General features: G+C 40.9%; 1 protein-coding gene across 2 annotated transcripts in view; it reads right to left on the reverse strand.

The window, feature by feature from the left end:
* Positions 1-412: 412 nt before the first annotated feature.
* Positions 413-26,002, reverse strand: part of TPH2 (tryptophan hydroxylase 2) — a 92,383-nt gene continuing 66,793 nt past the window's right edge. For both annotated transcript variants that reach the window (XM_084810480.1, XM_084810481.1), the window contains exons 9-11: positions 11,694-11,789; positions 3,061-3,194; positions 413-2,950 (exon numbers count right to left, since the gene is read on the reverse strand). In XM_084810480.1, coding sequence (XP_084666606.1) covers positions 2,776-2,950; positions 3,061-3,194; positions 11,694-11,789 — 405 coding nt within the window. In that variant the 3' untranslated portion in view covers positions 413-2,775. The remainder of the gene's footprint in view (positions 2,951-3,060; positions 3,195-11,693; positions 11,790-26,002) is intronic.

A 26,002-nucleotide genomic window follows, 5' to 3' on the forward strand; every position in this document is an offset into this window, starting at 1 on the left:
ATCAACCTGCACAGTCACAGATAATCGCAAGGCATGCTCCTGGTGGTTCCACATGGACCCATGGCCCGTTTGGAGTCCACCAGGAAAAGAGCCTTCAATGTGGTGGCCCCCTTTCTGTGGAATTCCCTGCCTTCAGAGGTCAGGCAGACACCAACGTTGTGTTGTTTTTGGCACCTCCTGAAGACACTGCTATTTTTAGAGGTCTTCCCTGAGGGACCAGCTGTGGTTTATTAAGTTCAGAATCTGTTCTTTTAAAATGTTTTATTTGTTTTAATTATGGGGTTTTATTCTTTTATCTTGTGGTTTGCCACTCTGAAATCTTTGATGTGGAGCAGTATATAAATATTGTAAATAAAATAAAAATAAATAAAAATGTACATACACAGAGATGAGAGAGAGAGAGAGAGAGAATGCTTCAATGCTTTATAATTATGCGGCTGCTTTGAAATATTTTTCCATTATGCATGTTATCCTCTGCATCCTCCAGTGACCATTTAACTGAAATCTATGGTGTTCTTACACTTCACAGTGTTACATAAAGCACCATTCAGCTGAGTCACAAGAGACATCAAAACATACAGATAGAGGAGGAAAAATAGTCACCACTAAGCCAGGAAGAAATACGTTTACAAGGAAAATGAAAACTTTGCAGATGTCCCACTGCAAAAAAGAAAAAGTTATCTTGGGCCCCCAGTAGTTGTAAAGGGAAAACAATGTGTATCCCTAATGGAAAAGAGGAGACATGTCTTATATTTGCCTTTCCCAGGAAACTACTTGTTGAAGAAAACATCAACGGCAAGTAAGATTTTTTTAGTATCACATTTGCAGAGGACAGCTACATGGCCTTGCACACCTATAATCATCATCACTTGATTATTCAAAACGTGATGACTCACTGACTCTGTTGCAAAGCATTGTGGCTGAGGCGATGGTGGGGTGTTTGCTGAGGGCTCATTCACATGCAAGTCAACACTTGATGCTGCAGCCCTCAAGTGATGAATAAACATGTAACCACCAGCATATAGGGCTTCTCTACATCAGGACTTCTATCTCACCACTTTACCTGGGCTTCTGCTTCCAGATTCTTTGCAGGATTAAGATCGGCGCTTTACACGCACGTCCTTTTTTTTTCTGAGGATTTCCTTTATCTGCAAGTTCTATATGTTTTATTATACAGCCACTAGATAGTACTAGGATACAGCTGTGATTATAACGCAACTCTGTAATTACACTGAGAGATCCAAATTACCATTTTAAAACAGTCTATTTTCCCTGTTACAAATAAAGCTGTAGAAATGGTCACAAAGCATGGGAGAAGCCCTGGAGGTTGATGACATCATGTAAAGCGCCCACAAACTTCTGTGAGTAACCAATCTCAATTGCAGGATATCAGCCTTGTATAGAGAAGCCCATAATCTCATCTGAATTGCTGGCTATATCTGGGAGTTGCTGGTTCATCTATTCTACATGAGGCTGCACTCTCTCTGAAGGGTAAGTTTAGAACAGGGGTGGGAAACCTCTTTCAGCCCAAGGATCAAAATTCAATTTCGGAAAAATTCTCAAGGTGGGTGGGGCCAAAAGCAAAAGCAGTGGGGTCAAAAATACAAAAATATTGTAGTTTAAAGCTCTCATTGCCAGTAACTAAGCCTTAAGAGAGGCATTTTAAGCTTTTAGAAAGAGGGAACAGCTGCAAAGAAACCAAAACAAAACCAGGAAACCACCTGGGCGGTCAGGGGGAAAGAGAGTGGGCCCTGGGAAGGGGCGTGGCTTTCTAGATTTGGGCTTCAGGCCTGAGGTTCCCCACCCTGGGTTTAGAAGTAGATCTAGCTCAAGTCCTGGAGGCCTAGGTAGCCGCCATTGCCCAAAGTGCCTTTTATCCGTTCCAGCTGTGCAGATAGTTAGAGAAGAGGGCCCTGGCCATGCATGCATTGATACCTTTAAGGCTGGACCTATTGTAATGTGCTCAACATGGTATTGCCTTTGAAGAGCATCCAGAAACTACAACTGGTTTAGTGTGCGGCCACCTGCTTATTAACAGGAGTAAGCTGCAAGGAGTGGGTTACACCTGTGCGGAATGAATGGCATTGCTCCCAGTTTATTTCCAGGCACAATTTGAAGTGCTGGTCATAACTTTTAGAGGCCTGCACGGTTTAGCCTCAGGGTAGCTCCAGGAACACTTTCACCCACATGAACTCCCCCTTGTGCTAAGATAATCAGGTCAGGCCCTGCATTAACTGCCATCATTATTTAAAACCGAGTTGGCTGGGACAAAGGGCAGAGAGGATCTTTTTGGCTGTGGTACCAACTTTATGGTACTCCTTCTCCAATGAAGTTCATTAGGCCTGTTTGCTACAGTCTCCAGGAAACTAGCAAAAACTATGTTATTTTGGAGACTATAAGGTTCTTATTGTAGTTTTATTTTGTGACTGCTCTTGTTCCATAATTCAGTGATGCATTTTGTCTTTAATGTGTCCTTTTATTGATAGAATTGCATGTTTTATTGATTTTTATGCATTTGCAAGCTGCCTTACGGGCTTTTCAATTTCACCAGTGGTGAGACAGACATTGAAACAAACAAATAAATAACATATGTTCCATTTCCTTGTGAATTTGCATGTTAGCATTAGCATATCAGAAGCTACAGTTGGATAGAATGACACACTGGGCAAGTGCAATGACCATGCAATAGAGAGGGAACAGACAGTGTTAAAAAGGTAATGGCATCTCATAATAGTGCTGGGATAGCTGTGCTCCAGAGCTACAACACCGAAGACATCATATCCCCAAATATCTGTTCATTTTGCTTAAAGCATCACACACAGTGTTGAGGTCACTCCGAAGATCCTGGACAACATTTTCAATACTTCTGGTATCTTTCAGAGTTTCGATGCTTTGGGTATATGGGTTGAAATATACAGAGAAGGGACGGTTGATTGATTTTGCAAAGTCTCTAAAAGAAGAAAAAAAAGAAAAAAGAAAATTAACTCCTATTTCTGCACCTACAGATAAGAGAAAATTATATTTTAGGGTTGTTTTTAAGGATCAGGGGAAACAACTTGCCTCATCTTTTCTTTGGCTTCTTCAAAACTTTCTGAGACAAAGTATGCTTCCTGGAAAGTTGTGATAAGGCATTCTTGCAAGCAGGTTGTCTTTGGATCAAATGTTTTCACACTGGCTTTATCAGAAAGAGCATGCTGCAAAATACACAACATCATCTGTTAAATTATATTACAGAATTCTCAAGTGTTTCTATTCACCCAGTTTTTATAGTGCAGTATGCTCTCAAACAGTTGCTCATTTCATGTGTTTTATCCAGAGTGGTCATTCATCATGAATAGGGTAAATCAATGTTTATTCAAAAATCTATTGCTGTTAGATCCCCCCTCCCCAAATGATTACATAATCAAGAATACCTAAGATATATTTCTACATGCAGAAGTGTCTGAAATTATCAAATTTGAAGAGGATAAGTTTATCAATAAATATTCCAACCACAATCAGTAGTGTAGCTAAACTTATCAGTTAGTCAGGGGATCAGGGGACTGGAAACAAAGCCCTATGAAGAGAGACTGAAAGAACTGGGCATGTTTAGCCTTGAGAAGAGAAGACTGAGGGGAGATATGATAGTGCTCTTCAATTACTTGAAAGGTTGTCACAGAGAAGGCGGCCAGGATCTCTTCTCGATCATCCCAGAGTGCAGGACATGGAATAATGGGCTCAAGTGACAGGAAGCCAGATTCCAGCTGAACATCAGGAAAAACTTCCTGACTGTTAGAGCAATACGACAATGGAACCAATTACCTGGGGAGGTGGTGGGCTCTCCCACACTGGAGGCCTTCAAGACGAGGCTGGACAGCCATTTGTCAGGGATGCTCTGACTTGAATTCCTGCATTGAGCAGGGGGTTGGACTCGATGGCCTTGTAGGCCCCTTCCAACCCTACAATTCTATGATTCTATTATTCTAGTCCAAAGCAGAAGCAACAGATGTTCACCCATATAGGTAAAATTTGAATCTCATCAGGGTCATTCACACAACCTGTTTCATTTGTTTCACAGCCAATATCATATGACAATGAATTCAGGCCTAGAAGTGACAAGAATATATGATGATCAATTTGTCATGTTTTTGTTGTATGTTGATAAAAGGCAGGTATGTATGCAGACATGTATATGGACATAGGAGGAAGAGAAGAGCTATTAGATAATATTCCTTATTTGTATTAGATCAGCTTCTTTGTGACAAAATAAAAGAGAAATGATATCTAGCTCTATATTCTCTCATCTGAAATAGGATTGGATTGGCCAAATATGCCACTTACAGGAAGCCATGTCATGTTATGAATGTTCAAACAAGGTATGAATTTGGTACTGAATGGGTGGCAAAGAATGTTCTGGATAGCTTTGGTTCACTTCTCCATCATTAACCATCCAATCACTATCTTTGCTTCATGATGATCCTTGAAAAAAGTACCAGGCATCCCCAACATGCCAGCCTCCCCAGAAAGATGCTTGGTACACAGGTTGTTTTACTAAGAAGGCATTCTCACTGCATTTTAAGGCTAACAATCAGACATAGAGGAAGATGGTATGTGTAGGATATTGTAAGTCAAAACTAGAACCTTGAGTAATACCCAAAATGCTAGCACAGCCTTCCCCAACCTAGTGCTCTCCAGAACTTCCAAGATTCCTGACTATTGGCCATGCTGGCTAGGGCTAATGGAAGTTGGAGTCCACAACAGCTAGAGGGCACCAGGTTTTGGATGGCTCTGGTAGAAGATCCAGAGTCTTAACTGAGACATCTTGCAATCCATCTACAAAATTTTGCATCCATTACAGCACATACATAGTCTTGAAAAGTGTTTGAATTTTGGAATCTGAAATTGTTATTGTAAAGATTTCTGTTCCACTAGTCCTCATGTAAATATCTATAAATGTCTTCACAAGTTATTCTGTATTAAGATGATCTCAAACACAAAGATAGAGTGTATTCAATTAATTAGCCTAAACAATATGAATGAAACTGTAATTCCAGGCAACACCTCAGGCATCCTAAGCCTGTGTTCCACATCTTAGACCAAGCTTAACCATTGGATTTTTGCCTGGTTCAAAAATATTTTTAGAGCTGAGTACCTGCAAAACAGTGTTCCCTACAGACTGAGGAAATGGTGAAATTTAACAGCAAAAGACTCACTCATAGATGGCTTTAAAGGAAAGAGAGGGACAACAAGGTGTCAAAAAATACTGGTACAACTAAAAACATGTTTAGTATCACATTCAGATGTGGAAGCATACCCCAGAGAGCTAAGCATCAGTCACCCATATTCTCAACATAAATCACATCTCCAGAAGAGCAGCTTTTATTTTTCTTCTATAGGACAATTTGGTAGTGCAGCTGTGTGTTCCCTGTCTTGGTCTAAAAGAGACAGTCCAAAATAGAGAGACACTCATAACTCAATCATTTTGGGTTCCTAGCTGCTGCTAGGAATTCAAGGCAAGCAACCAAGAGCACGTTGATCAAGTGTGAGTCAGCTTGCTGCCTAAGAATGCCTTAGCCAGGGGAAGGAAGCTCTGTTATCTCTTCCTGAGATCAAATATCCCAGTCTTTCAGATGTGGATTGAGGCCCTGGTACTGTCAAGGATGAGGAGAAACTAGATCTCCAGATGTTTTGGACTTCAGCTCCCATAAGCCCTGCCAGCATGGCCAATGGTCAGAAATGCTGGGAGTTGACATAGAGAACACCTGGAGATCTACCTCCTGCCCACCTCAACCTTAAGGAATGCCTACTAAAGAATGCTTAAGAAACACCTACTCCCACACCACAGGTAGGTTGGTGACCAAACCAAGGCATTTTTCAGCAGTGGCATCCCAGTTATTGATCTCCCTGCCCAAAGAAGCCCTTAATGGCTTGGGGCCAGGTTACCTGAAGGATTGCCTCCTCCCATATGTGCCTGCCTGGACCTTAAGATCATCATCAGCGGCCCTTCTCCGTGAGCCCCTGCCAAAGGAAGTGAGGCGGGTGGCTACTAGGAGGAGGGCTTTTTCTGTTGTGGCACTAGGGAGCTCATTTCTGGAATGAGCTCCCTAGTGAGGTTCGCCTGGCACCTACATTGTATTCCTTTTGGCGCCAGGTGAAGACCTTTTTATTTTCCCAGGCATTTTAGCTTTCTAAATTTTTATCTTTGCTGTTTTAAATCTGTATTTTAAACTCCTGCACTGCTGCTAGCTTTTATTGTGGTTGTATTGTTATATTGTGGTTTTAATGTTCTATATATTTTAAATTGTTTTATTGTGTGTTGTTTGGTTTTAATTTTTGTGAACCGCACAGAGAGCTTCGGCTATTGGGCGGTATAGAAATGAAATAAATAAATAAATAAGAAGGACACCTGCTCTGTTATCTTTTAGGTTCCAGGCAAAAAAAATATTTTATTCTACCATGCTTTTCAATTATCTCTTGTATTTCATTATTATTTCTTTATTTTTATTGAAATTAGTGATAAGCCACATTTTAGGGTCACAAGGTAGCTTCCATCCCTAGAAGTATAAAAGAACAATATTTCATGAAAACAAAATCTCCATAAAACATCAAATGTATGAGACAGCATAAAAACAAGAGTAAAAACAAATAACAATAAAATAGCAGTGGAATCCTAATGATAAACTGCAGCATCCAACTCAAAACAGCATCTTTAAAACATATAGAATAATTAGCACCAGATCAAATTACAGTAGCGTCATATAACTGTCAAGAAAAAGCAACATAGAATAAGTAAAGACTTCTCTACACCAGGATTTTAACCCGCACCTTTACCAGAGCTTCTGCTTCCGGATTCTTTGCAGGATTAAGATTGGCTCCTTTACACGTGCTTTTTTTTTTTTTAGGATTTCCTTTCTCTGCAAGTTCTATATATTTTATTATACAGTCACTAGATAGCGCTGTGGTATAGCAGAATTGCAGAAGCACATGCCACTATTGCAGCAGTTCATCGCTTTTCTAGAAAAAATGCCGGACTTTCCCAGATCTTTAAAAAACAGGATAAAGCACGGGAGAGGCCCTTGAGGTTGATGATGCTGTGTAAAGGACCTGCAAACTTCTGTGAGTGACCAATCACAAGCACACAATAAAAGCCTCATGTAGAGATGCCCTTAGAGGATGATCTTAAAGCATGGGCAGGCTGATGCAAGTGTAGGTAGTCATTCAAGTAGCCTGGCCTCAAACTGTTTAAGGGGTTAAAGTTCAAAACCAGCATCTGTAATTGGGCTCGGAAATGCATTGGCAACCAGTACAACTGGTAAAACTTTGGTGTCACCTGCTCCATCCACCCTACCCATATCAACATCTGGGCTGCCACATTTTGCACCAACTGAAGTTTCTGAACTGTCTTCCAAGGAAGCCCTACATAGAAGACACTACAATAGTCTAACCAGGATTTTACTGGTGCTTAGGTAACTTTTAAAAAATTGATTTTACTATGTAGCTTTACTCATTTTTAAGCATTTTCACTCCGTTTTGTATTTGTACTTGTTTCTGTCTTATTGTATTTATTGCTTTAATTTGTACTATAAACTGCCCTGGGGGAGATGTATATATAAATAAAATGATATCAATGTATATAAATGTCTTAAAGAAATAAAGAAATCTGGAAGTGGCTGTCGAACAGGTCTAAGTTCCCTAGAAAGTACAATCAAATTTCCTTTTTACCTTATTGGCAAAATGGTTGCTAGACCAAGACTGAATTTGTGACCTGGAGTAGCAGAGTCAAGAGGTTTAAAAAGTTTTGGTTTAAATGATTTTATGACCTCAAAGAACACTAGAATTTTATACATTGTATGCTTTCAACTTCCGGGCATAAGCATAGCATCACGTGGCAGTGTCTTCTATAATAAGTTCTGCGGTAAACTTTGTAAAATGATGACATGGTATACTGAAGAATGGAACAATCAAACTTTAATTAACATAAAGCTACTCTTGCTATGACTATTAATCTCAAAATGGCTGCTGTTCTAAGTTTCAGTTCCCTACTGGTATTCCCTAGAACTGGCTCCCTCCCTGTACACTGTCATGGAACACTTTGGTTTCTGCTATCGCTATATCTCTCACGCTTGTTCAGAAAACAATACACGCATTAAAAGATGTGATTGTAAGCTCTGTTCTGAGGCAAAGTCTGGGATACGATCAATCAGTGCTAGCTCCAGGTTTTTGCGGGCCCTTGAGCAGGGCTTGCTCAATGGGCTCCCTTCTTCAGGAGCCCACCTTGGGAGCCCACCTTCTCATCACCATTGACACCACCTGGTATTGCTCCTAATCCTCGCATCATTGGTACCATTTGCTGGGCTGACAGGCAGAAAGCCAGTGAGCAAGTAAGTAGGCAATAGCATCTACTGCTCTGCCTTCTCACCACCATCATTGTCTGGGCCAGAATGACAGGCAGGTGAACAAGCAGATTGTAATGATAAAGAGGAGCAAGTCCAGGGTGCACAAGTTAATAAGGCCCTGATGGGGTATGGGCCTTCCGCAGGAGCCCAGCCAAGCCTACCCAGTGTTGGATTTAGGAACAAGCCAAAGTTTGTTCTACTTTGGAGATAACTAAGGTTTATTATAATTGAAATCACTTTGGCTTAAATAGCTTTTCAGATAAAATCCACCACCAAAATTCTGAACCCTGACATTCCCATCCCAATCCATACCCAATCCCATCAACTTCCCTTCCATGGCTGCTGGACTACTCACATCATTCACAGGTTGCCCAACCTCACCTCCGACCTCACAAGAGACAACAGGAGCTCGCCCACCAACACATCCTGAAGTCCCGTTCCACACTAGGCATAATCTCTGCTAATCCCCTCCTGGCCACTTTCCCACCCCCACCCCTTTTTTGCAAGAAGTATGTTTTATTTTGTTGTTTCTCATTGCATCTTTGCCTATGCATATATGCAAATATAATGGTTTATCTTTCCATTATAATGTAATACACATCTCTTTATTTTTTATGGTATGGTGGCTCTGAATATTGACATGGTTTAGGGTCTCAGCATGTCTTAATCTGGCCTTGTGCCTACCCTTGATGCTGGTCCTGCAACCAATCAACCGTATTGTCAGTTACCTAATGCAAGTACTTTTGTTAGCAAAGGGTGAGAAGGAAACAGATTAGCTGTAAATGCTACCCTCTCTGTGCGTCACATCCAAGGCAAAGTTGCCTGAGTCTCTACACTGATTTTAAGTTGTGGTTGTGGTTGTTCTACTACTGGAGAAAATATTTTTTTTGGAAATTACACACGTAAATGTTATCAGGTTGCCAATGATAGCAGGCATTTTCAGATGATGTGTGCTGATGTTACCACAAAGGTTTTATGATATCAATAGAGTGGGATATACTGTTTAGGCAAATGGAAGGAGACTCTAGCCATAAATATATACAAGGCATCTAGCTTTAAGTTTTTACCAATATTACTGCCCTGTTGGAAAATTTTATTTTTATGGACCTACAGGACCTGAGCTTAAATCAAGGCCATGATAGTTTTATCTAATTTCAGCAAATGTTTTGGTTGTGTGAGCATTTTTCAACAGGAAAAGATGCAATATCACAGGACTGGAAATCTATGTCTTCATGAAATATAGCAATGTAATGTAGCTGAACAGAAAGCATAGTCTAAAGCTTCTGTAGTCTTCAGTGTTCTCTAGGCCAAGGGTGGCCAGAAGGTAGACCTCCAGATGTTTTGGATTTCACTTTCTGGAAGTCCCGGCCAGGGTGGCAGGTGGTCAGGAAAGCTGGGAGTTGAAGTCCAAAACATCTGGAGATGTACTTTCTGCCCACCCCTGCTTTAAGCCATATTCTAAAATTATAGATATGTAATCTTAAATATATGAAATATGACTATTGGGATTTTTTTTAGTGCTTGTGTATTGTTCTCTCTAAATTATAGAACTGTATTCTCTACAATACAGAACAATGCCCACACCTTGAGTAATGCTCTCCAATGTACAACTATAGTTTCCCATCATTAAGGCTGGCTCAATACTATTTATTTCAGCCTTCCCCAACCTGGTCTGTGCCCCCCTTCGCAGCTGTGTTGGACTGCAACTCCCATCATTCCCAACCAGCATGGGAATTATGGAAGTTGCAGTCCAACACATCCGGAGACCACCAGGTGGGGAAGGCGGATTTGTTTTCTTCAGGCTATTGGGTAAGCAAATACATGACTGCTTAAACATTTTACCTGAAAATCAGAGGCAAGTACAGATTTTAGGAAGACTTGTAATACTGACTTGGGCATTTTAAGGTTGGTGACCACCAATCTCAAACTGTAATGATTACAGCTTTAGATTGATGGTCAGCCGCCTTAAGACCCCGCCCCTCACATCAGTATTAGAAATCTTCCTAAAATCTGCAGTTGCCTCCAATGTATGTATGTGGGAGGGGAGGAAGAATGTACATGTGTGCCCGCACACCATGTGTGCATGTATGGCCCTGATCCAAACCAGATGCGGCCCTCAGGGCCAAAAAGGTTATGCATACATGTATATAATCATGTATACACTTACCTGGGAGAAAGTTCTGTTCAGTTCAGTGGTTGGATGCATAAGTTTGAAACAGACAAATCTTAACCAATTTGATATACAATTAAAAAAAATATAAACCAGATTCTACTTGTGCAGCACAATTCTATGCATGTTTATTTGGAAATAAGTTCTACTGAGTTCAGTGGGACTTGAACTAAATAGGCTTAGGATTGCATGAATTCAGATCTGTAACATGGTCTACACACAGGAACATCTAATATTTGTACATTATTAGCAACTCAAATTCCAAGACTTGTTGCATTGGATGACTGGAGGAAAGGATCCTGATGGTCAGACTAGGAAATTGTCACAGAATAGGACACGGTTTGGGTATTGTGTTCAGCCCTTATTTCACCCTGTAACTCCACTCATGTTCTTCGCTCCTCAAATGCTATATTTCTTACTCGCCCAAGGGTTTCTTCTTCCCTTCCTTGGCTTCGTCCATTCTCTCTAACTGCTCCTGATTCCTGGAATTCTTTTCCAGAGGATTTGTGGATGGTTGCTTACTGTTTTTAAATCTCAGCTAAAACCTTTTCTCTTTTCCAAAGCTTTTGGAACCTTAGTTTAGATTTTATTCACTGTTTAGTAATGTTGTTATTTATTTTTGTAGTGTTTCCCATGCCCGTTCGGTGCATTCCGTTCCCTTCCTTTTGGTTTTATTTTGTGATTTTATTAGAATGTAAGCCTTTGGGGAAGGGATTTGTTGTTTTATTGTTTTGTTCTGTACAGTACCATGTGCACTGATGGTGCTAAATAACAACAACAACAACAACAACAACAACGACAACAACTGCTTAGGAACAGTATTTAAGTGGTTTGTTTCCATCCCAAATGTGCATCTTAGGCTGCTTGTGTCACTCCTTTTCTTTCAAATTCATTCATTAACAGAAAATTATCACAGGATTCATTTGGAATTGTAAAGTTTTGAAAATGCTTTTTTTGTGGGGGAGGGGCTACATTTAAATACTGCCCTTCAGCCAAACGGTTCCCAGTGCAGTTTTTAAAAAGGTAAAATAACAATGAGATCAGTATAAAATCACACAAGCAATATGAACCTTTATACACAAAACAGAGATCTGATTTCTATCCATAAACAATAGAGAGCTATGGATATTTATTGTTGACATTCATACCTTGAGTTCTCCAATGGACGATAGAAGACCAGCTCCGTAAGCCCGTAGTTGCCCATCTTGCTTACAAAGGCCAAATTCAATGGTGAAAAAATAGCACTATAAAAAGAAAGAAAAACCGATGGGCATAAATTTAGATGCATGCACAAGTTCAAAGTCATCAGGGCATTCAGTTACTTATACCACTTCTTCAGAATTTCATGTTTTTTAAATAAGTTCAATCAAGGACATCCATAGTTCAGTCCTTTAAATGTAATATCCCTACAAAGAGCAAAATCAGGACTACTTTGATTTATTTCCTTTGGTTCCTTCATAAATCTGTTTAGAAATTATCACCATGATTCATGAAAGGAAGCAATTATAGTTAAGACAGTACATATGCAACCTTACTTGCTTGAATATGTCAAATTATTAAACCTGCTCTCCCTGCCTCCCCTCCCCCACATCAACTCCCACCACCAGCACACACAGAATCAAGAAGCAGAAAACACATAGGGCCTACATATATCACTCACAGCAGCTAATGCAGCCTGTCTAATGAATCTCATAATAAACAATGTGGGTAACTTGAAACAATCCCTGAGATTATGAATGAAGCAAAAGAAAATAAGTCATTAAAAATGTATAGATTTTGAGCAATTGTATAGATTTTTTTATCTATCTGTACATACACTGCCCTTCAGTATAGCCACTTTCAGGGTGGCTAACCAATCATGTAAAACAGTTTTTTAATATATATAGCAAAGTTGAACATTGAACAATAAGAACAGGAGAAAAACAATACAACTGCAGAAAACCAGTAAAACACCACCCCACCCTACCCCGCCCGGTGACAAAAACAGTTTTAAAAACAGGAAAGGGCGGGATGAAGATATCAAACAATAAGAACAGGAGAAAAAACAATAAAACTGTAGAAAACCATTAAAGCATCCCCTACCCGGTGATGAAAACAGTTTTAAAAACAGAAAAAAGGAAGGGAGGATGACAATTTCAAACAATAATAACAGGAGGAAAAAAAAAATACAGAAAACCAGTAACCCCACCCCCCAAGAAACAGTTGTAAAAACAGTTTTAAAAAAATGGGGGGAGGTGACAATATCAAACAATAAGGACAGCAGATAGAATAGTAAAAACATGAAATATTACACCAGAGAAATAAAGATGTATCCAACTGGAGTTTTAAAAGATCTGGGAAAATAAAAAAGAGAGCTTTGGCTATTGGGCGGTATAGAAATGAAATGAAATGAATGAATGAATAAATAAATAAATAAATAAATAAGGCTGTTCTCCTGGCATCCAAAAGACATGAGAGTCAGCACCAGAAGAGTCTTTCTGAGGAGAGTGTTCCAAAGACAGGGAGCCACAGCCAAAAAGTCTCTCTCTCTCTCTTGTCACCACCTGCCTAACCTCACTGGGTAGGGGCACCTATAGAAAGGCCTCTGAGGATGATATTAGTGTAAAGGTAGGTTCATGTGGGAGGAAGTAACCCTTCAGGAATGATCTGTGATTGAGCAATTCCCCAGTGACACTACTCCATCTCTGCCCACTTGGTCCTGGTCAAAATTCTGAAACTTACAGGACCTCTAGAAGCAACAACAAAAAGTCCAATTCCTATCAGAAACTTGACTTTTATCTGAACCATGCCAAGATGGATCTCCTATCACAATATTTTATTGCCTTGTCTTACATTCTTTGAGCACTTCCAATTTCACTGACAGATGTATGAAAAATAAACAATTCCTTTAGAAATATACCCAGACATCCAGCTATTTCATCTGCAATCTGCAATGTAGTTTCAGATATGGGCAACCTACCAATGCTATGAATTTGTTTCCAACCATTTCTTACAGTTGGAAAAATCATTTCTGCAGCTGTGGAAGTAACAACTTTATGTGAGTTGTCTACTTGTGTGTGAACAATGAACTTTGGAGGCCTCTTAAGAGAAGATGCATAAAGGTTTTCTGAATGAGAGTTGTAAATGGAGATCTGCAATCTTGAATTTGCATCTTATGGTAAGACCCAGTGTATGGTCATTCTAGAAAACCTGAAATGAGTTACTTGAATCAGTTTGTTAAACAAATGGTACAATGGAGGAGCAGTATGAAGTCCAAAGGCTGGCCTGACAACATACTATGATTGCTCCCAGGTGGTGCTCCTGCAGCTGCTTTGTTTACTCCTGATTTTAACCATCTTCTGTGACCTGTGTGATATCAGGTATTGGCAGGGATCCAAGAAGTTGCTTGAGCTCACACAAGGGCTTGCACTAGCCAAGTGGAATTTGGGCCTTTTCCTGCCTTTGAACAGCTGACCTCTGTGACCCCTCAGAAAGTGCTTCTGTTCTGATGCTTTCCTCAGTTGCAAAGCAATTTGCTGTGTGGTATTGGTAGCTGCTGTTTGAGGAAAACAAGTATGAAGCCCTTTGGACTCACAAAGCTTATTTCATGGTGTTCCATGGAGCCTGACCTCGATCTCCTGTGGCCTGCTGATAGTTTTTCAGGCCATGAATTGCTTCAATGACTTTGAATATGAACATCCAATAGATGATTTTCATGGCTTACTGTGGATTTTATTGTGAATTGCTTAGAGCTTTCAGATTAAGCAGTCTATAAGCACAGGCCAACTAATTAACATGGGAAAATAAATTAACATGGGCAGCTTTCAAGATAAGAATTATGTGGCTGCATATACATGGTGCTAATTCCTATTCTCTCTGATGTCAATATTCTTGTTGCAGAGAATCCTGTTTTGCTAGGACTTGGGGCCCACAGGGCAACTGGAAGCAGGCAAACCTGTTTGCCAGGCTGAGTCAGCCAAAGGCGGGTCAGATCCCATTAAGCAAAAGTCAGGACCACGGACAGCAGCCAGTCGGGACCATGGACAGCTGGCTGAGTTCTGGAGATAAGTGGTCTTAGCAGAGAACAAAGCCTTGTGTAGGCTGGCAAGGCCTGCACTGCAGTTGGCTCTGCCTCCTTGGAGGAGCTGGCTGTGCTTCTTTTTTTTTTTTTAAGGCCCCTGTCCAGTTATGTAATGTCTGGCTTTTATGAAGCACAGGGGATGATAATGTTACCAGGGACACTTCCCCTGAGTCCGAGGAAGGGCCATGTCCTTAGGCCAGGAGGGAACAGGAAGCAATGCTGAAGGTTCCTTCCTGAGTAGAGCAGCCTCATCCATGTCTTCACTGGGGCAATGCAGAGGACCAGTCATGACACTGAGAGCAGTTGACAACCCGCACCATATCGGGTTCAGTACCAGCAACCTAGCTAACTGAGACAGACAGTGTGATTTTCGCCCTTCTTACATTCTCCCCCTTACTTACCTCCCCCTACTTTCAGTCCTCATATTATAGTCTAAATGGACAGAACATTGTGTTCTGCCATGCTAGTCTATAATGTCCTTATTACATCTGTTCACTGGTAGAAATTGAGAGCTTATTTACCTGTTTGCCAGAGACGTTCTGGAATTTAATTCATGTATGTGTATGTGTAAGATCAATGATAATGGAAACCTGCTGGAATTAGTGCATTACAATGAATCCATTCCATCACCATATATACATGCCAAAATAACTCAGTTTGTAAAGTGATAACAGTCTTTGAAAAGCCTGTGTTCTGTGAGTATATATAGATGAACTAAATATAAAATGTCCAGATGGTTACATGTAAGTTGTATCTGCCAAGTTCTAATTTTTATCAATATTATATATTTAGGAAAACCCTTCATATGAAGGGGTGAGGGGAAGCTGCTGCATTATATTTGCTATATGCAGTGGCTATGGTAGATTCTGTCTAGTTCACAAAACCTTTGTTAGGCCATAAAATGCGGTATCTCACCCAATGCTGCCATCTTCAGATCATTAGTCCTTAATACAATTATTTTAACCTTTGCAGAATATTCAGCATGTTACAACTATTGATTTCACTGCTTTGGACAACTGTTTTAGCAATAAATCACACTGATTAAGAAAAGACCATTCTCTCTCTCTCTCTCTCTCTCTCTCTCTCACACACACACACACATACATACATACATATATATATATATATATATATGATTCGCATTTTAAATAATATCAGGCTCCCATCAGATTTCACTCTACTCCCATTCATTTCTTTCACTAACAAACAGTTTTTTAAAAAAAAAACTATTCTTAAATTAAAAGGGAGAAATTAAAAGCAATTCTTAAACCAAGTCAATGATTAAACAAACATCTCTCTTTTGGGATTCTTTGGTTATATTTCATTCTTTCCTTCTATGACTACTAAGACAACATTACAGGAGAAATGATTAGCAATTCTTAATGTATACAACTTTCTGCATATAAAGGTCTCTTTATATACTGCTTATACAAATGTTTGCCTCTATCCATCAAGGAGGATAAGCACAAATACAGATGGTGCATTGCAGGGTTCATACAGTGCCTATTGATCTTGATGGATGCTCTTGACAGAGCTGTTATATCTCTTACTGCAACTCTTCGATATCCCAGCAGAAAGTGCTTTTTACGCGCACGCACCCCCCCTTCACTGAAATCTATGGCCTTTGCCCAAACACACCTAAACGTGAGCATACCCCCTTCAAGTGATGCTTACTCACGTGTAAAGGCACCTTGAATTTGGGCCAATGGAAATTGTTCCATTAATGTCAGCAAGAACCATAGGAAGCCTTAGAAAGGTAAATCAGCAGGGAGTTTATTCTATTAGACCATTACATTGGAGCCTCCTGTGGAAATGATCAATGCAAAATACAGGGCCAGCAGAAGCACAGTTGATGAAAGGAAACAAAGTTTCTAACTCTTAGCTATGCATTTATCTGACAGACCCAGAAAGACCTTTGCTTGTAACAACTTTTGGACTACAAATGAAGGTATAAACTGCAGATGAAAATTCAATTAGATTTTATCAGCATGGGATCTTTCCAGTTGATTTACTGATTTAGTTGAAGCATATCAAGCATATGGATCCTAAGCACATAATCTGGAACACAGTAGGCCCATTTAAATCAATGGGGCTTGTTTTAAGTGGTACATTTCTGAATGTAGGCGCAAAGCAGCTTGGCAAGCTTGAGAACACCCGATGCGTTATAGAGGGGTGCAGAATCTCCAGGTGCCCCAATCCAGTCTGCAGAACCTTGCATGGTTCCTCTAGGAGGCAGCGCTTAGCTGCCTGGATTTTGGGCCCCTCCTTGGTGGTATGGTTACGGAGACGGTCATGATGAGCATCTACACTTCAAAATTTATCACTACATCACTGCTCATGGAGAGCTCTTTCCCATGAATGTCTGATGGACATTTGTCAGGGGGTGCCAGTGCATGATTCCAGCAGTGGGTGCAGCTATCCAGATCATGCCACACACACACAGATGGCATTTTATTTATTTATTACATTTCCATACTGCCCAAAAGCCGAGGCTCCCTGGGCAGTTCAGAGTAATTAAAACCATAAAATAATATAAGACTTTAAAAGTAGCATGTAAAACCAAAGTAAAACCCAACAACAGTTACAGCCCAGGGAAAGCCTGGGTGAAAAGGTGCATTTTGAGCAGGTGTTTGAAAGATTCCACATTTTCTGCCTCCTGAACTGCACAGGGAAAGGTTCCCCAGAGGGCAGGTGCCGCTACAGAAAACCCGCCGTTGGGGTTCTTCATGGCGACATTCCTTTTGTTTTGGAATGACCAGCAAGGCCTCCTCAGATGGATTGTTAGGGTTGTATCCTATCAGTGTCACTGCATTGACAGAGGTTTCCATTAGTGGAATGAGAACGGAGCAGGTTTTTGGTGCTTCCTCCTCCCCCTTACAACCCCTTGTGCCACCTCCCATGCTGTTCTGAAGGGTCCTCCATCTCTCTGGAGCAGATTGGAGGGGGGGTATGAGGCCTGCAACGGGAAAGGAATGGTCAAATATCACCTTCCTCCTTGTTCCATTCATGGAAGCCTCCACTAGAACAAAGCGCATTCCATCAGTGAAGTAACACCAATTGGATACAAACTTCAGATCTTTATATCTGACAAATGTGCCCCATTCCTTCCCCCTGCTCTAGTATTTCACATCAGATTTTGGAGGAATCCTAAATTATAGCCATTCATTCATTGGGTGAACTGAAAAAAAAAAAAACCTGATGGAATTATGAATGATACTTTATACAAATATAAATTTTTCACTTTTTTGTTCACTGAAAACAAAAAACCTGGTTTCTAAATAGTAATTAAAAACCAAATGGAGCCTGTTTTCAGAATGCCCTTTCATTCAAGCATTCTGTGTAAATTACTACCTTAAAATGCATTTAGGCTCAGAGAGAAGCAGCTCCTTTTGTGATTCTCTAAACACAACTCTTTTCTTCTCTAATAGCACTGTATTTCTCTCTATTCTTCCACTACTTTGCACTTAGGGCTTTTGCTAACGCACACGCTTTGGAAGAGTCTATTTATAAATGGGACGCTGAGCAAGCGCAGCATTGCTGTGCTGTACTTTACAAGCAGAAGCAGTGAGGCTTCCTTTTAATTTAGGAAACTACACAGTGGTGGCTAAGTATGTGGGTTTTCATATCAACATATCTAACTACCTACAAAGGTGTATGGTTATTAGAAGAACTGTCCAAACTTGCAGTGTTCAAAACTAGTTAAGATATTCTTGAAATGAAATTCTAAATGGAAAGTTAAGATGAGAACACACCTGGAATCATAACACTAACAGAACAGAAATTGTCCATAGCATTTTATTAAGCAAGCAGGAAGTATCATCAACTCAAAGTCCACATTTTAGTATTTGATGCTCTTAGGCCCATTTTCATCAACGGGCTTTAGAGAACAATCCCATGGCCCGTAGACAGTGTCTAAGGGGAGGGGGTCATAGGATTGTCCAGTTTACTGTCTCTGAGATAAGAGACAGGGCTTCACCCTCAGACCCAGTAAGCTGCGCTCCCCGCCCCTCCCCTTCATAGCCGGTGCAGAGAAAACCGCACCAGCTACCTCTCCACACTTGGAAACCTGAGCGTGGAGACAAGGGAAATGGGGCATGCTCAGAGGCGGGGAAGGGAGAAGACCAAGGAAGCTGCCTTACACTGCTTCCTGGGTTCACCCTAGCCTCCTTTCCTCCTGCTCCAAAGTGCCGCAATAGAAATTGCCCATCTAGCAAAAATGCAGGACAGCCAGAGCATGGAGGCGAGGATTGCCTCCATGCCCTGGCTGCCCTGCATTAGGATACCTGGCAGCCTCAGATGTTGGAGGCTGCCAACTATCAACAAAGGATTGTGCCCTTAATGTCCCTAATTCTGTGTTGGCTTGTGGCCCACAGTTACATAGCAGTGGTAATGTCAAGGGAGGATTTGGGGGCAGAGGTTTAGGGCACCACTCAGCAGAATAACCAGGAGGACCCCCGAACACGGCAGGGCTGGCTTACCACTTTTTGAAGTAACAGAAGTAATACACATTACCATCTAAAGAAGTCCCACCCACTCCCATGACCATTAAGTACAGAGTCTAAAATTTCTTAACTAGACTACTGGTTACCCATCTTTCATTCCTTGAACAATATTCTGGTCATATTAAGATGACAGAATTTACACAATAGACTATAGAATGGAGGCAGGGGGAGCACTTGACTAGAATATCTAGACAAGCAAACTATTACAACTTTGTCTTATTTACTGGACTCCCAAGCTCTCCTGTTTTTGTTTTTGTTTCTTTCAAAAAACTGTGAGCTCCCTGCTAATCAAATCTGGAAATACACTCAGTTGTATCATGTATTAACAATCGCTAATGGACCAGATACCTACTCAATTTCACCTAATTCCCTATTATTAGTTTTTCTGGAGATGCTTAGGAACTTGCCTAATACTACAATTCATTTATATCTTTAAAAGAGAAAGCTACAAAGTGGAAATCATCACTAAATGTATTCTAAAGACTGACACAACAAAAAACACTTACATATCCATTTCCTCACCCTCCCATGGGCTAATTTTTCATGCCAGTGCCAATGGCTGGAAATATGGTGTAGATGAAGCTCATTTACTCACTTCTTATGGTCCTATAGGGCAAGGGTGGATAGAAGGTAAATCTCCAGATGTTTGGGAATTCAACTCCCAGAAACCCCTGCCAGAATGACCAGTGATTAGGAATCCTGGGAGGTGAAGTCCAAAACATCTGGCCATCTATTTTCTGCTCATTCCTGCTATAGGGAAATTTTGAGTCAGAAGTGGCTAAGCAAATTAATTTTATTCCAAAGAATTCACAATTTTAATAATTGCTATATTCCAGGAGTGTGGGCACTGAATGGCTCTTAGAAAGCTGGTTCTGGCATGCCATACTTATCACATACTAACAACATATCCCTTCTGCCATAATACAAAAATAATTACACATCACTTAATATAGCACTGAAATATCCAGCCATGTCCTTCCCGATGGCCAAGTTCCTTCAGTAATGTTTGCTTGAAAGAAAATCCCCCCCTTTTTTTGCTTAAAAGTGCTGTGTGAAACATCTATATTAATGCTGCTTCCAGCTAATTGCAGAAAAGCAAGTTATAGATGAATACCCTAGATACGGACACTGTCAATGGACTGGGTATTTGCTAGAAATGGAGTGATAACTTTTGTGGCAGAATTGGGGTGGGCTTGTTATTGAAAGATTGTCATTCTTGCGTATTTTGATGTATTTTCTGATGTTCTCGTTATATCAAGACTCAATATGGGGGGCCAGTGGAGGGGGGAATACCCTAGAGCCTCCATTATGCTTCTTTAGCAAAATTTCTTTGTGGTAGCTAAAGCTTACATATTGGCATTAGTTCCTGCTGCACGAGCATTGTTTTGTGGTGGCTCAGCTAACATGCAATCCAGTGCCTAACACCATTTCTCAGGCAATCTCTCTATTCATAGTTTTATTAGAAGGAATGCCTGTTTTGATGGCTTCTGCAACTTCTCTATATTGAAAACATTACATAATTTGGAGGCTCTCCCTTCAGTGGCAATTATAGGTTGTCCCTTAAAGACACCCTTAAATAAAAATAAATAAGTAAACTCCCGGGCCCTGATGGGGATAGGACGTTTACAACACTTGGTTTTATTTTTATTATATACCACATTTTGTGGGTGGACAAGACAGCTAATTAATGGTCTAAATAAATAAATAAACAGAGAGAAAGAAAGAGAGAATGTCTTTCATGTTCCTAATGACAAGATTGAGGTTACACAACCTATGAAAGGATGTGAAGGCTCAGTAGAATGCATATAACTTCCAATTCAACTTGGCTGAACAGCCCTTTGCATAAAGCTCAATAACCTCTCTTCTTACCACTCTACACTTGCAGCTAATAGAATATGAGGCAATAGACCGTAATACCTCTGAATCAGAGGTCCCCAGCCCTTTTGGGTTAGTGGGTACGTTTGGAGTTTTGTGAGAGTGTAGTAAGCATTCTCACAAAATGTCTGCCATGGGGGTGGGGTGGGCTTGCCCATTCAGAAAATGACTGCCATAGTGGGCATGGCCAGTCACAAAATACTCATTTCCCAGAAGGCAAACTGGTGAGACTAAAAGAAAAGTCACTTGCCCAAGAACATAAGTACAAGGCAGAGGTGGGGTCTGAGCTCCAAATGACAAAACCACTCTTTTGGACTCAAATCAAGATGGCACAGGAGGGAAGCACTCCCCATTAAATAAATAAATAAACCTTAAGAAATAAAATAAAAATCAGGAGGGGCAGGAAGCTTGGCAGAAACCAAGAGAAGCAGCACATGGGAAACACCAGCTCTTTATGACCTAAAAGAATGAACTTCAAAGAATGGAGCTTCATAGGCTCCATGCCTGAAATGACTATGAAATACTTTATAGGAACCAGACCACTGAATATGAACCAAAATGGAGAGTCATTGCTCATTGCTTGCCATGAGATCCTCATTTTACAAGTCAAGCACTCTTGGCAAACTCTATTAAGATTGCCTTTGAGTCTGCTGTTTAAACCAATCTGGCACGCTTAGTTCTTAAAATGATACCATAGAATCAATACCCTGTTCTACAAAAGGAAGCAGGACTTTTTTGTGTTCTGACAGATAGTACTACAGAAGCACATTTTTCAAGAGCATATAAATAACCTGTAAGTAGCCTGGTATTGTGGTGTAGAGTGTTGGACTAAAACCATGAAGACCTGGGTTCAAATTGTTACTTGGCCACAAACAATGACCTTGGGTCGGCCACTCCCTCTCAGCCTCACCTACCCCACAGGGCTGTTGTGAGGACAACATGGGAGGAGGTGAACAATATATGCTGCCTTAAGCTCCTTGGAAAAATGGCAGGATGTAAATGTTGTAAAATAAATATATTTCCCAAATTCTAAACAACTTTAAAAAAATAGAATAAATAAGTAAATCTAGTGAAATAAAGAAATAGATTTCCCTGATTTTGTTTCAAAGTGCAAAACAGCAGCTGGTGGTTTCAGGCTGAGCGGAGGACTAGTGAGGAAGGGGCTGTTTAGAGGGCAGGGGCCTTGTAACATTTCCTTGGCAGCATTTGTTGTTGTTCAGTCGTTAAGTCGTGTCCGACTCTTCGTGACCCCATGGACCACAGCACGCCAGGCCTTCCTGTCCTCTGCTTTCTCCCAGAGTGTGCTCACGTTCATATTCATTGCATCGGTGATGCTATCTAGCCATCTCATCCTCTGCCATCCCCTTCTCCTTTTGCCTTCAATCTTTCCCAGCATCAGGGACTTTTCCAGGGAGTTTTCTCTTCGCATTAGGTGGCCAAAATATTTGAGCTTCAGCTTCAGTATCTGTCCTTCCAAAGAGCAGTCAGGGTTGATTTCCTTTAGCATTGACTGATTTGACCTCCTTGCAGTCCAGGGGACCCGTAAGAGTCTTCTCCAGCACCACAGTTCAAAAGCATCAATTCTTCGGTACTCAGCCTTCTTTATAGTCCAGCTCTCAGAGCCATACATTGCTACTGGGAAAACCATAGCTTTGATTATACGAACCTTTGTCGGCAAGGTGATGTCTCTGCTTCTTACTATGCTGTCTAGGTTTGCCATAGCTTTCCTCCCAAGGAGCAAGCATACTTTAATTTCATGGCTACAGTCACTGTCTGCAGTGATCTTGGAGACCAAGAAAATAAAATCACTACTTCCATTTCTTCCCCTTCTATATGCTAGGAAGTGATGGGGCCAGATGCCATGATTTTCGTTTTTTTTAATGTTGAGTTTCAAACCAGCTTTTGCACTTTCTACTTTCACCCTCAACAACAGGCTCTTGAGATCCTCTTCGCTTTCTGCCATTAGGGTGGTATTGTCTGCGTATCTGAGGTTGCTGCTAATTCTCCCGGCAATCTTAATTCCGACCTGTGATTCATTCAACCCGGCGTTTCTCATGATGTACTCTGCATAAAAGTTAAATAAGCAGGGTGACAATATACAGCCTTGTCGTACTCCTTTCCCAATTTTGAACCAATCAGTTGTTCCATGTCTGGTTCTTATTGTTGCTTCTTGACCCTCATACAGGTTTCTCAGGAGACAGGTAAGGTGGTCTGGTACTCCCATCTCTTTCAGAATTTGCCACAGTTTGTTGTGATTCACACAATCAAAGGCTTTAGCGTAGTCAATGAAGCAGAAATAGACATTTTTCTGGAATTCTCTTGCTTTCTCCATGATGCAGCGAATGTTGGCGATTTGATCTCTAGTTCCTCTGCCTCTTCGAAACCCTGCTTGTACTTCCGGTAGTTCTCGGTTCACATACTGCTGAAGCCTAGCTTGTAGGATTTTGAGCATCACCTTGCTGGCATGTGAAATGAGCGCAAATGTATGGTAGTTTGAACACTCTTTGGCCCTCCTTTGGAATTGGAATGTAAATTGACCTTTTTCAGTCTTGTGGCCACTGTTGAGTGTTCCAGATTTGTTGGCATATTGAGTGCAGCACTTTAACAGCATCATCTTTTAGGATTTTAAATAGCTCAGCTGGATTACTGTCATCTCCGCTAGCTTTGGTGGTAATAATGCTTCCTAAGGCCCACTTGACTTCACTCTCTAGGATGTCCGGCTCAAGTTCAGTGACCGCACTATCATGGCTATCAGGGACATTAAGACCTTTCCTGTATAGTTTTTCTGTGTATTCTTTCCACCTCTTCTTAATCTCATCTGCTTCTGTTAGGTCGCTGCCTTCTTTGTCCTTTATCATGCCCGTCTTTGCACAAAATGTCCCCTTGATATCTACAGTTTTCTTGAAAAGATCTCTAGTGTTTCCCATTCTATTGTTTTCCTTGATTTCTTTGCATTGTTCATTTAAGAAGGCCTTCTTGTCTCCCCTTGCTGTTCTCTGGAAATCTGCATTCAGTTGGATATATCTTCCCCTTTCTCCCTTGCTTTTCGCTTCCCTTCTTTCCTCAGCTACTTGTAAAGCCTCATCAGACAGCCACTTTGCTTTCTTACATTTCTTTTTCCTTGGGATGGATTGAGTTGCTGCCTCCTGAACAATGTTATGGACCTCCGTCCATAGTTCCTCAGGCACCCTGTCTATCAGGTCTAATCCCTTAAATCTAGTCCTCATCTCCACTGTATACTCCTAAGGGATATGATTTAGGTCATACCTGAATGGTTTAGTGGTTTTCTCTACGTCCTTCAATTTAAGTCAAAATTTTGCAATAAGAAGCTCATGATCTGAGCCACAGTCAGCTCCAGGTCTTGTTTTTACTGACTGTATAGAGCTTCTCCATCTTTGGCTGCAAAGGACATAATCAATCTGATTTCGATATTGACCATCTGGTGATGTCCATGTGTAGAGTCGCCTCTTGTGCTGTTGGAAAAGAGTGTTTGCTATGATCAGCATGTTCTCTTGGCAAAACTCTATTAGCCTTTATCCTGCTTCATTTTGTACACCAAGGCCATGCTCGCCTGTTATTCCAGTGATTTCTTGACTTCCTACTTTGGCATTCCAATCCCCTATGATGAAGAGGACATCTTTTTTTGGTGTTGTAGGTCTTCATAGAACCGATCAACCTCAGCTTCTTCAGCCTCAGTGGTTGGGGCATAGACTTGAATTACTGTGATGTTGAATGGTTTGCCTTGGATTCATACTGAGATCATTCTATCGTTTTTGAGATTGTACCCCAGTAATGCTTTTCCCACCCTTTTGTTGACTATGAGCGCTACTCCATTTCTTCTAAGGGATTCTTGCCCACAGTAGTAGATATAATGGTCACCTGAATTAAATTCGCCCATGCTTGTCCATTTTATTTCGCTGATTCCCAAGATGTCGATGTTCAATCTTGCCATCTCATGTTTGACCACCTCCAGCTTACCTTGATTCATTGATCTGACATTCCAGGTTCCTAAACAATATTGTTCTTTACAGCATCGGACTTCCTTTTCACCACCAGACACATCCACAGCTGAGTGTCCTTTCGGCTTTGGCCCAGCCGCTTCACTCTTTCTGGCGCTACTTGGGAATTCCCTCTGCTCTTCCCCAGTAGTATATTGGACACCTTCCGACCTGAGGGGCTCATCTTCCGGCGTCATATCTTTTAGCCTTGTGATACATTCCATGGGGTTTTCTTGGCAAGAATACTGGAGTGGGTTGCCATTTCCTTCTCCAGTGGACCACATTTTGTCAGAACTCTCTGCCATGACCTGTCTGTCCTGGGTGGCCCTGCATGGCATAGCTTATGGCTTCACTGAGTTACGCAAGCCCCTTCGCCACAACAAGGCAGTCTACTCCAAATCACTGTACACACACACACCCCACCAGCTGCAGGAGAAAACATAAGACACGAGGAGAACAGCAGGTGGGAGATCATTTTGAGTAGACAAGTGGCTAGCAAAGAAAAGGTTAAAGGGCCCCCCTCCCTCCTCTGCTCAACTTGGAACTATCCATGGCTGCTTTGCATTTTCTTTATTTTTTAAAAAAATGGGCAAAACCATTACAGAACTACTGACGTAGCTCTCCTGGGCAAAACGAACAGGCCACCCAGATGCTGGTATTTGAAAGCCTGCTTTCATTCCCTCACCATTTGTTTCTTATCTTTGGCAGGTTCAAAGATTTGTAATTTAATGTTATTAATTTATCCTGGCATTCTAAAGAATGAACAATATGCAACGAAAACAATTCCCCTTCCAATTGACATTAAAAAGTGTGTCACATTCATTTATATTCAAAGTTCTCGTGAATAGCTTAAGTGAACATTTGTTCATTTCTTACTCAAGCTGTTGCTCCAGTTTTGGCTGTCTAAAATAGTTCACACTTTATCTCGAGGGAAGCAAAATCAGCCTTTTGACATCCCTTCTTTAGAGCTCCTCAAAAAGGGATCCTCTTGGATGCCAAGCTACAAAAAATAAGCAGGGTAA

Source organism: Heloderma suspectum, chromosome 7 (assembly GCF_057233095.1).
Source record: "Heloderma suspectum isolate Gila_16-S chromosome 7, 16-S_ref, whole genome shotgun sequence".
Taxonomy (NCBI): domain Eukaryota; kingdom Metazoa; phylum Chordata; class Lepidosauria; order Squamata; family Helodermatidae; genus Heloderma; species Heloderma suspectum.